Source organism: Neoarius graeffei, chromosome 2 (assembly GCF_027579695.1).
Source record: "Neoarius graeffei isolate fNeoGra1 chromosome 2, fNeoGra1.pri, whole genome shotgun sequence".
Classification (NCBI taxonomy): Eukaryota; Metazoa; Chordata; class Actinopteri; order Siluriformes; family Ariidae; genus Neoarius; species Neoarius graeffei.
In genome coordinates, this window is record NC_083570.1 from 105644014 (window position 1) to 105657135 (window position 13122).

Here is a 13122-nt window from a genome sequence, read left to right on the forward strand (position 1 = left end):
TTATATTATTATTATCTTTGTTATTATTTGTCATTATTTACTATTGTTAATATGGTTATTCTCTAATTTGTTACATTTGTATTAATTGCTTGTTAATTTAAACGGGGGAAGACTTAGAACAAGCCATTGTGCTTTTTTCTTCCCCCAGCACGTTTTCTGTTTTTGTTCCATTTATGTTTTCTTGTAAATCTCTTTTATCATGTGCAAATAAATAAAATAAATAAAATAAATAAATAAATAAATAAATATGAAACCTATACGAATGACTCACTTGTTGACTCAAATGAATCGAATCCCTCGGAGTGGTTGCGAATAAAATAAATCAGAACTCCCGGAGCTGGACACACTCGAATCGAAGAAGCGATCCTGTCTCCATGAAGAAGTAAAACTTAGCGACTCGAACCTCGATTTAAAATCGATTTTAATTCAATGAGTCAAATGGCGTGTGATTCACGGAAAGAATCGATTCAGTAAAGTGAGTCGTGACGGACGGCCACTGAGAGGTGGAGAAGGCGTGGCTTCGGTGGCTGTCACTCACGCGCTCTGTCGCTCGGCAGCTCGCGCCCGTGTAAGATGACCGGAAAGGTGCAGTGACTGACCGGCTCCCGTTTTGTTTGTTGTTTTTCAGTCATTTCGCCATGTTTCCGGTTTTGTTTGCTTTCCGTGTAAGCGACAGGGATTTCGAAATGAGTCGTCCGAGGGAAACATGGTTACGTTTTCGCCATGGCAACCGTCGCTAAGGCGTCACGTTCGCCGTAGAGCCGTTTTATTCGCCCTCAGCAATCTCAGCACGCGCGCCGTTTCACAGACTGAGCATCGACTCAACCCGGTTCGGACATGGAGGCGGTTCTGGAGAGGGAGTGCAGCGCGCTCGGGGGACTGTTCCAAACAGTCATCACCGACATGAAGGTACGGTAACGGGGACTGTGACGTCACCGACCCTGTCTGTTATCTCCAGAATGGCGGTGTGTTATTGTCAGTGTGGTGTTGATGGCAGATGATGGAGATGCTGCGGGTTGCCTGGCAGCTGCTCTGCTGTGGCCTTAGGGCTGAGTGTGTGTGTGCAGTGTTAAATCAGACTGAAAATGAACACTTACAGTCCAGCAGGAAACAAACACTCGCACTGGTTCATTTACACCGAGGCATTAACCTCTACAGCGGTTCAGTGTGCCCTGCTGAAGACAAATTAAATGTTCATTAAAACACTGTGGGTGTTCATTAGACACTTCGGTATTTACAACACCACTGTCATTCTGGGACGAGGATTGTAGGTGTTTATACAGCACTGTTGGTGCTTATGCTACCCTGTGGGTGTTTATACAGCACTGTGGGTGTTTATGCGACCATGTCAGTGTTTATGCTACCCTGTAGGTGTTTATACAGCACTGTGGGTGTTTACGCTACCCTGTAGGTGTTTATACAGCACTGTGGGTGTTTACGCTACCCTGTAGGTGTTTATACAGCACTGTGGGTGTTTACGCTACCCTGTAGGTGTTTATACAGCACTGTGGGTGTTTACGCTACCCTATAGGTGTTTATGCTACCCTGTAGGTGTTTATACAGCACTGTTGGTGCTTATGCTACCCTGTAGGTGTTTATACAGCACTGTTGGTGCTTATGCTACCCTGTAGGTGTTTATACAGCACTGTTGGTGCTTATGCTACCCTGTGGGTGTTTATACAGCACTGTGGGTGTTTACGCTACCCTGTAGGTGTTTATACAGCACTGTGGGTGTTTACGCTACCCTGTAGGTGTTTATACAGCACTGTGGGTGTTTACGCTACCCTGTAGGTGTTTATACAGCACTGTGGGTGTTTACGCTACCCTATAGGTGTTTATGCTACCCTGTAGGTGTTTATACAGCACTGTTGGTGCTTATGCTACCCTGTAGGTGTTTATACAGCACTGTTGGTGCTTATGCTACCCTGTAGGTGTTTATACAGCACTGTGGGTGTTTACGCTACCCTGTAGGTGTTTATACAGCACTGTGGGTGTTTACGCTACCCTGTAGGTGTTTATACAGCACTGTGGGTGTTTACGCTACCCTGTAGGTGTTTATACAGCACTGTGGGTGTTTACGCTACCCTATAGGTGTTTATGCTACCCTGTAGGTGTTTATACAGCACTGTTGGTGCTTATGCTACCCTGTAGGTGTTTATACAGCACTGTTGGTGCTTATGCTACCCTGTAGGTGTTTATACAGCACTGTTGGTGCTTATGCTACCCTGTGGGTGTTTATACAGCACTGTGGGTGTTTATGCGACCATGTCGGTGTTTATGCTTCCCTGTAGGTGTTTATACAGCACAGTGGGTGTTTATGCGACCATGTCAGTGTTTATGCTGCCCTGTAGGTGTTTATACAGCACTGTGGGTGTTTACGCTACCATGTCAGTGTTTATGCTTCCCTGTAGGTGTTTATACAGCATGGTGGGTGTTTATGCTACCATGTCGGTGTTTATGCTTCCCTGTAGGTGTTTATACAGCACTGTGGGTGTTTATGCTACCCTGTAGGTGCTTATACTACCCTGTAGGTGTTTATACAGCATGGTGGGTGTTTATGCTACCATGTCAGTGTTTATGCTTCCCTGTAGGTGCTTATACAGCATGGTGGGTGTTTATGCTACCATGTCGGTGTTTATGCTTTCCTGTAGGTGTTTATACAGCACAGTGGGTGTTTATGCAACCATGTTGGTGTTTATGCTACCCTGTAGGTGTTTATACAGCACAGTGGGTGTTTATGCAACCATGTTGGTGTTTATGCTACCCTGTAGGTGTTTATACAGCACTGTGGGTGTTTACGCTACCCTGTAGGTGTTTATACAGCACTGTGGGTGTTTATGCTACCCTGCAGCACTGTGGGTGTTTATGCAACCATGTTGGTGTTTATGCTACCCTGTAGGTGTTTATACAGCACTGTGGGTGTTTACGCTACCCTGTAGGTGTTTATACAGCACTGTGGGTGTTTACGCTACCCTGTAGGTGTTTATACAGCATGGTGGGTGTTTATGCTACCCTGTAGGTGCTTATACTACCCTGTGGGTGTTTAGACTACCCTGTAGGTGTTTATACAGCACTGTGGGTGTTTGCTACCATGTCGGTGTTAATCCTTCCCTGTAGGTGTTTATACAGCACTGTGGGTGTTTATTCTACCATGTCGGTGTTTATGCTACCCTGTAGGTGTTTAGACTACCCTGTGGGTGTTTATACAGCACTGTTGTCTGTGGTTGGTAGAAGAGAGCAACTGGACTTGCTTGAAAAGTCTTGAAGACGTTTCGCCTCTCGTCCGAAAGGCATCCTCGGTTCTGTCTGTCTAATTGGGAGTATCAAGTATTTATCCTCTCATGGATCATCATAGAATCCGAATCAGAATGCTGATGGCTGCATTGTAGGTGGCTGATAGATGTCATAGACACCCACCTCTGTTCAATGATGGTCGTTCCAGGTTGACAAAAATGAACGATCCTCTCTGGCTAAGATGTCTGCCAGTTTTCTGGAAGTCCTCTCCTACTCCCGCACCAGTCGAAGGGAACTCATCCCAAAGTGCGTAGAAACATATCTGTGAAGATACTCAGTCATCTAGGTACATAGTAATCTGTGGTTGGTAGAAGAGAGCAACTGATTCAGCATTCTGATTGGGATTCTATGATGATCCATGAGAGGATAAATACTGGATACTCCCTATTAGACAGACAGAACTGAGGATGCCTTTCGGACGAGAGGCGAAACGTCTTCAGGACTTTTCAAGCAAGTCCAGTTGCTCTCTTCTACCAACCACAGATTACTATGTACCTGGATGACTGAGTATCTTCACAGATATACAGCACTGTTGGTGCTTATACTACCCTGTAGGTGTTTATGCTACCATGTCGGTGTTTAGACTACCCTGTGGGTGTTTATATAGCACTGTTGGTGCTTATACTACCCTATGGGTGTTTATACAGCACTGTGGGTGCTTATACTACCCTGTAGGTGTTTAGACTACTCTGTGGGTGTTTATATAGCACTGTTGGTGCTTATACTACCCTATGGGTGTTTATACAGCACTGTTGGTGCTTATACTACCCTGTCGGAGTTTGTACAGCACTGTGGGTGTTTATGCTACCCTGTAGGTGTTTAGACTACCCTGTAGGTGTTTATACAGCACTGTGAGTGTTTATGCTACCCTGTGGGTCTTTATACAGCACTGTTGGTGCTTATACTATCCTGTAGGTGTTTTATACAGTACTGTGGGTGTTTATGCTACCCTGTAGGTGTTTATACAGCACTGTTGGTGCTTCTACTACCCTGTAAGTGTTTATACAGCACTGTGGGTGTTTATGCTACCCTGTGGGTGTTTATACAGTTCTGTTGGTGCTTATGCTACCCTGTGGGTGTTTATAATACCCTGTGGGTGTTTATACAGCACTGTTGGTGCTTATACTACCCTGTAGGTCTTTATACAGCACTGTGGGTGTTTATACTACCCTGTGGGTGTTTATACTGTCCTGTCTGTGTTTTATGCTACCCTGTGGGTGTTTTATACAGCACTGTTGATGTTTATATTACTCCGTGGGTGTTTAGACAACCCTGAAGGTGTTTATACAGCACTGTAGGTGTTTTATACTACCCTATGAGTGTTTATACTGTCCTGTAGGTGTTTATGCTACTCTGTGGGTGTTTATTCAAAACTGTTGGTGTTTATACTAACTTGTAGATGTTTATACTACCATGTAGGTGTTTGTACAGAATTGTAGGTGTTTATGTAACCCTGTAGGCGTTTATTCAAAACTACAGGTGTTTATTCTACCTGGTAGGTGTTTATACTACCCTGTGGTTGTTTATACTACAATGTGGGTGTTTATTCTACACTGGAGGTGTTTATTCAACACTGTGTGTATACCACACTGGAAGTGTTTAAACAACAATGTAGGTGTTTATAATGCCCTGTAAGTGTTTATATTAGCCTGTAGGTTTTCTGACAACCCTATAGAAGCATATTCAACACTGTAGGTATTTTTACTACCCTGTAACTGTTTGTTCAACATGGCAGGTCTTTATACTACCTTGTAGGTCTTCATTTAACACTGTAGGTGTTTATACTACTCTGTAAGTGTTTATACTACCCTTTAGGTGTTTATACAACACTGTAGGTTTTTATACTACCCTGTGGGTGATTATTCAATACTGTACATTACATTACATCACAGGCATTTAGCAGATGCCCTTATCCAGAGCAACTTACAACTATAAGTGTTTATACTACCTGTAGGTATTTGTACTATGCTGTAGGTGTTTATACAACACTGTGGTTATGTATACCACCCTGTAGGTGTTTATTCTACACTGTGCTGTGTTTATCCAGTACTCTAGGTGTTTACTCAACTCTGTAGGCATGCATTTAATGCTGTGCACAATTATCACCGTAGGTGCTTTTACAACACTGTAGGTATTTATTGTAAGTGCACATTCAAACTGTAGGTATTTATTCAACACTGTAGGAAGGTATTTAATACTACAATTGTACAATCAAAACTATAGATGCTTAAACTACACTGTAGATGTTTACTGTAAGAAAGTATTTAATACTGTAAATGCACATTCAATACTGTAAATTTTTATCCTATACTTTAGGTTTTTATACAATACTGTAGGTGTTTAGTCAACACTGTAGGTATGTATTTAATGTTGAAAATGCATATTCAATCCTGTGGCTGGTTAGTAAACTCTGTAGGTTTTATACAGTACTGTGGGTGTTTATGCACTGTGGGTTTTTAGTCATAACTGTAAGTCTTTATACAGTATTATAGCTATTTATGTATTTAATACTGCAAGTGCACAGTTAAAGCCTAGGTGCTTATTCTACAGTAAGTGTTAATTAAATTTAGCACTGTAAGTAACACACATACAGTGCCTTGCAAAAGTATTCACCCCCTTGGCTTTTTATCTGTTTTGTTACATTACAACCTGTAATTTAATATTTTTTTTTAAACTGAATTTCATATAATGGCTCTGCACAAAATAGTCAAAGTTGGTGAAGTGAAATGAGAAAAAAAAAAAAATTCAAAATAAAAAAACTGAAAATTGACGTGTGCATATGTATTCACCCCCTTTGCTATGAAGCCCCTAAAAAGTTTTGGTACAACCAGTTACCTTCAGAAGTAACATAATTAGTGAAATAAAGGCCACCTGTGTGCAATCTAATGGTGATGATACACGGGGCAACTTTTTGGGCAATGTTGCCGAGCAATGTTGCTGGCAACGGGCAACTAGGTGAGACACAGGGCAACTTTTCAGGGCAACTAACAATGGGCAACAACATGTCAATCGATGTCTTAATTTTTGCTGTGACCATTTAATCAAGCTGTCTGTTGTTTTTTAGAGCTTTGGTGAGGTAAATTCCTCCATATAGAATATTAAAATAACTTACCGGCGTAAAAACAGATGAGGAGTCTCTCCATCTCTTCACTCCACTGACACTGAGCGGCCGCCATATTTGTTTGAAATTTCTGATCCGAACCTCACCGGAGGTCACATGACTCGATACTCGCGTTCTGATTGGCTTATCTCAAAAAGTTGCCAGAGATTATCAAAACCATTCAGAAAGAAACAATGTTGCCCAATCTCAATAGAAAAGAGTCAAAACGCAATTGCCCAGCAACATTGCTCGGCAACATTGCCCAAAAAGTTGCCCCGTGTATCATCACCATAAGTGTCACATGATCTGTCATGTTCTGGAAGGACACTAACTCTGCAACACTACTAAGCAAGCAACATGAAAACCAAGGAGCCTCCAAACAGGTCAGAGACAAAGTTGTGGAGAAGTATAGATCAGGGTTGGGTTATAAAAAATATCCCACGAAGCTCCATTAAATCCATTGTAGCAAAATGGAAAGAATATGGCACCACTACAAACCTGACAAGAGAAGGCCGCCCACCAAAACTTGCAGACCGGGCAAGGAGATTTGCAGAGATGCAACAAAGACACCAACGATAACACTGAAGAAGCTGCAAAGATCCACAGCGGAGATGGGAGTATCTGTTTATAGGACCACTTTAAGCCGTACACTCCATAGAGTGGGGCTTTATGGAAGAGTGGCCAGAAAAAAGTCATTGCTTCAGAAAACGCATATGGAATTTATCCAACAGCATGTGGCAGACTCCCCAAACACATGGAAGAAGATTCTCTGGTCAAATGAGACTAAAATGTAACTTTTTGGCCATCATGGGAAACGCCATGTGTGGTGCAAACCCTGAGAACACCATTCCTACAGTGAAGCATGGTGGTGGCAGCATCATGCTGTGAGGATATTTTTTTGTCTGCAGGGACAGGAAAGCTGGTCAGGACTGAAGGAAAGATGGATGGCACTAAATACAGGGCAATTCTGGAGGAAAACCTGTTTGAGTCAGCCAGAGGTTTGAGACTGGGACGAAGGTTCACGTTATCACCAAAATGCATGCATGTATTTATTATTTTGAAAACCCACCATCCGGCTGATCTGGCACGTTTTAATTGTGCAACAGTAATGACGTAAATAACAGCGCGGCAGAGTAGTGTCAGGAAGTGTTTTTTCATTTTACCACTAAGCTCACTATATAGTCTTCTATATAGAAATTCCCTATACAGTGAGTAGGGAGTAGTGAACGAGTGCGTGAGTTCCCCTGGTGAAAATCTTTCAAGGATTTTCAAGGATCCGTAAAGTTCTTTGTGAGGATCTTTGAGGATCTCAACAAAGATCCTCAAACGCTCTTCAAGAATCTTTAAAATTCTTGCCAAGATCTTCAAGGATCTTCAAAGTTCCTTTCAAGGTTTTCAGGGATCTTTAATATTATTGGCAAGATCTTCAAGGATCTACAAAGATTTTTTTTTTTTTAAATTTCTTGCCAAGATCTTCAAGGATCTACAAGGATCTTCAAAGTTCTTTTCAAGGTCTTCAAAGATCTTTGAAGATCTTGACAAGAATTCTAAAGTTCTTGCCAAGCTCTTCAAGGATCTGCAAAGATCTTTTAACTTCTTGCCAAGATCTTCAAGGATCTTCAAAGTTCCTTTCAAGGTCTTCAGGTATCTTTAATATCCTTGGCAAGATCTTCAAGGATCTGCAAAGATCTTTTAACTTCTTGCCAAGATCTTCAAGAGTCTTCAATTTTCTTGCCAAGATCTTCAAGAATCTTCAAAGTTCTTTTCAAGGTCTTCAAGGATCTTTAATATTCTTGCTAAGATCTTCAAGGATCTGCAAAGATCTTTTAACTTCTTGCCAAGATCTTCAAGGGTCTTCAATTTTCCTGCCAAGCTCTTCAAGGATCTATGAGGATCTTCAACGTTCTTTTCAAGGTTTTCAAGGATCTTTAGAATTCTTGCCAAGATCTTCAAGGATCTTTTAATGTTCTTGACAAGCTCTACAAGAATCTTTTAAAAAAGAAACCCACATCCAATTCCAAACAAAACAGTTTTTTTATTGATGCTATCAAACATGTCATGAACACAGTTACGTTGAACATTCAGGAAAAAGTAAACACACTGATGAAGATATTATGTTACCATCTGTTTGCTTTTTCCAAAGATCAAGATTACGAATAATAATATTGAGCCAATCCATCGTGCACTACCGCTGCAGCCACAGTGCTTTGATATGATATTCGTGTCTGATCAGTAACATGTAGAGACACATTGGGTTCACCAGTGATGCCATCAGTTTAGCTACAAATATGGTAGCTAGTCAGGGTCATGGTGGATCCTGGAAGACTGGGCGTGAGACAGGACCCTGGATGAGACACCAGTCTATCACAGGACACCATACACACATTCAAACACTTATTCACACTGAGGGACAATGCTTCTGTTTCTGTTAGATGTTTATGGAAGGCATTTCCTGTGTCAGCACTTTGTAACATTTTTCTAACATGGAAAGGTTTACGCTTTCCCGTTTTTTGGTAAACTGCATAAAAAACAAGGACAGACTGATGATCGCTATTATAAAGTACACTCGCTGGCCAGTTTATTAGGAGCACCCATACCGTACGTCCACTTGCTGTCTTATGCAGTGATCTAATCAGCCGATCCCTTGACAGCAGCACAATGCATCAAATCATGCAGCTACAAATCAAGAGCTTCAGCTAATGTTCACAATGTTCAAACATCAGAATGGGAAAAATTGTGATCTCAAAGTTTGACTTTCACTTGGTGCCACATGGACTGGTGTGAGTATTTCAGAAACTGCTGATCTCCTGGGGTTTTCACACACAACAGTCTCTAGAGTTTAGGCCACTCATTTTTTATTTTCTGGTTGACGGATTTTTCAGGTCAAATTTGTGTGATGTAGGGCGAAATAAGGAAAAAAAAACAAGGCTACAAGATTGAAAAAAATATTATTTTTTTTAAATGAAAAAAAATGTGTCGGAGGAAAAAAAAAAATAATAATAATGCACTTAAAATTTTTGGCTGTATTGTTGAAATTAATTAACCCAAAATATACGTACTAGTCTACCAAAAGAAGTTTCCAGTTGAAATATTGATGTGTTCATATTAATGAAACAAATATTAATTTAAGTTCAGCCATTCGTCATACCTTTTTGCGGGCAAGGATGTGTACTTTCGTTGGACATTCATGAGGACATCAAATGCTGATGGGCAACTGTCACTTTTTTATCTGTTGCAACTGGATTGGTCCTTATGTCCGCTGTAAAAAATTTGTAGCCAAATTCGTCCACTACAACCGTCATGGGCATCTGTAGGTCGGCTTGTGTCGAATCTGCTCGATGACCATCGTTGCCGACTCTAACGGTCAGGATATCGGCCAGAGCACAGTCTGCCGCGCGCGTAATAAACTCGCCGACACTTTCTCCTTCGGCAGACTGCTTAAATGCAGCTTGTCCCCCATTTAAACGAACCTGCACGAACGAAGTCACTGTGATTTGTTATCCGATTCTTCTCATATGGCATGAACACGCTGCCTGGACGCCACCATCATTCGCAATGCACTTTGGGAACTCTCGAGACGCGAGACGCGAATACAGTGACCGAAAAAACGGCAAGTTGTATCGCGAGGTATCAAATGGTCATGATAAAGATGTGATTTAACGTTTAATTTAGATTAAATAAAATTATTTTCACATCGGCATCTTTTGAGAGATCGGCGGGGGAAAAATAAATAAAGTTGAATATTTTTTTTCAAGCGGCACTTTTCTCAGCACTTCGGCGGATCCGTCAACCAGATAATATAAAATGAGTGGCCTTACATGGGATGGTGCGAAAAACAAAAAACATCGAGTGAGCGGGTGACAGTTCTGTGGGTGGAAACAAACGCCTTGTTGATAAGAGAGGTCAGAGGAAAATGGCCAGATTGGTTCAAGCTTTTTTTTTTTTTTTGCCAGGAAGGATATAGTAACTCATATAATAACTCTTTACAACCGTGGTGAGCAGAAAAGCATCTCAGCATGCAACAGCATAAGAACACATTGGGTTCCACTCCTGCAGCCAAGAACAGGAACCTTAGAATCAAGAACAAGCTCCTATTAAAGTGCTGATGACACGAACATGACTCTATGCAATTTCTTAAATAAACTATACAACATGGCAAACATGTTAGATTTCTGTTATAATTACGTGAAAAGAAGCTGTTGTTACGCAAATATCCAACTTTTAATTGCACAGCGCAAGAAAACTGGGTCCGTGGCTCGCGGCCATGTTGTGATGTCAGCGGAAGAACACGCTGCGGTTCACTGGCTGTTCTACTCTGGTTCTACTCGATGGAAATGGCGCATGAAAACGCCGGTGAACTCTCTAGTGCTAGCTCTTCCTCTTCTGGGAGTCTAGAATTGTGTTGATCTCTTCCGAATAGAATCTGTGATAGCCTACCCTCTTTACCCTTTGCCTCTCGTTGCTAGGCGGCAGTTACATTAAAGCCGCAAGCTTTCACAAGCAAATACATGACTGATATCACGCCGACTTTATGATTACATTTATGATTATCATGTAGAATCTATAGCTCTACGTACCTTTATCTTATGTCATTTCACAACACATATTCTGACAGGAGGACTGTCTTTGGATCCAGCATAGCTACTAGTAGACCCCCTCTGGAATACTGGCAGTGTTGCCAGATTGGGAGGTTTCCCGCCCAGTTGGGCGGTTTCAAGTGCATTTTGGTGGGTTTTGAACATATTTTGGGCTGGAAAACTTCAGCAGTATCTGGCAACAGATTCTGCTGACGTTTTCCAGCCCAAAATATGTTCAAAACCCACCAAAATGCACTTGAAACCACCCAACTGGGTGGGAAACCTCCCAATCTGGCAACACTGTGTAGGCACTGCTGATGGTAGTAACACACGTTTGTGCTGAACTGAACACCCAAGAGATTCTTTTAAGCTGGGAAGGGTGTCAAAACAATCCAAATCGAAGTGTTCAGAGCACAGGACGGATGTTGGTGAGGGCTCCCACTTGTCACGAGTGCACCTGACTTGCTTCACCCACTTCGCATGCAGCTCGGGATCTCTGGGAAACTTGAATAAACTTACCTCATCCTTGTGGGTTTTGGAGCAAAAGCCGGCAACACAACGCGAAGGCATAATAACTAATATATATATATATATATATATATATATATATATATATATATATATATATATATATATATATATATAAAATAATGTCTAATAAAAATACTAATAATGACAAACTGAACACCTGTCGCACCAACAACACACTGGTAAGTTAGGAGGAAGGTTCTTTCGCTGACGTCATATAGCTCCTCCTCCTCCTTCGTCTCCTGGGTGCTGCAGCCCCGTCAAATTTGCCCAAATAGCCGCGTTTATCATCATAACTTGTAAAATAGGCGCCTTCGTGAATTAATATATGGATCATCGGGAATTACTTTTTATGTTATAAAACATCGCCAAAGATGTCAAAAACATGTCATCAGCACTTTAAAGTGGCCGGTGATAACAGGAACTAACTTGTCTTGGAGACGTTCAACAACATTAAATGGTTTATTATTTTCCCGTAACAGCATGATTCCAAGTGTTTTATTCATTACTTAACAGATTTGTATTGTTGCAATGGAAACCTGCTGTATTTTTATCATCATAAGATGCAATACGGTGAGATTTTTCTTCTTTTTTTTTTTATTTTTACAGTTTTCGAAGACGTACACTTTGCCAGTACGACAATTGAAAATAGAGATGTTTATTGCTAAACGTTCTTTATTTTCAAGCAAGATGATTGATGTAATCCTGACAAATCTAAAGAATACAGTTCTAAACACCGAAAGCCTTCTAAAGACACTGTGTCCTGGAGAGATACCGAGTTTGACACACACATGTGGTCGAGGCTTATTTAGATCATCTGCACTTCGTCCCACTGCTGCTTCAGGACTAATCCCATTCGCCATGATCCCACCGTCTCTGTGTTCACGCTCCTCGTGTCTGTTCATGCTGTAATCTGTGTGTTTAACCTGAAGGAACATGATGCATTTGCCGGATCAGTTACTGCAGTTTTCAACACGCACGGTTTTTATGATGGTTTTATATTTTATTACCACGCCCTCCCCCTGTGCCACGAGCCTGCTTTGCGACTTTGGCCCGCATTTTGCACACTCCTGTGCTCGGCTGTCCAATTTGGAAGCAGTATGAGCTTCACTAATTTAGAAATGGACATCAGAGATGAACATTTAACATCAGACACCGAGCATGAACTTCTTGTCAAAATGGCTGCTCTGAGTCTTCATGTCTCTGTTCTGGAAATGAAAAAGGAAATTCTGGTAGCGTTGACTGTCACTTTGTCACCTCAATAGTTGCAAAATTTCACAACAAACAAGACGGATCTGAATGTATTTCTTTCACCGTAACAGATTTTGTTCTTAATTTATAACGATGAATGAGAATCAGGGCTTTGAACCAGAATTTTTTTCCTATTGGTTCGTTCCGAACAGAAACGGAATTTTAACGTTTCCGGTTTTGGGTTCCACCATTAAATAGACGTTCCCGAACCGGTTAGAACAAAAAAATTTCGTTCCCAGAACGGTTAATTACGTTCCCTGTCAGCTAATGGCTATAAAGTTATGTCTCTGTCTCATCCAGCTTAAGCCAAATGTAGGCTAATACTATTACAACCTTCATTAAATAAGACAAGAAATAATTCAAAACAATTAT

General features: G+C 41.3%; 1 protein-coding gene across 2 annotated transcripts in view; it reads left to right on the forward strand.

Annotated features, from left to right (window-relative positions):
- The first annotated feature begins 518 nt into the window (after window positions 1-518).
- The window catches only part of LOC132882088 (protein MTSS 1-like), a 115221-nt gene continuing 102617 nt past the window's right edge, over window positions 519-13122 (forward strand). For both annotated transcript variants that reach the window (XM_060915320.1, XM_060915321.1), the window contains exon 1: window positions 519-909. In XM_060915320.1, coding sequence (XP_060771303.1) covers window positions 838-909 — 72 coding nt within the window. In that variant the 5' untranslated portion in view covers window positions 519-837. The remainder of the gene's footprint in view (window positions 910-13122) is intronic.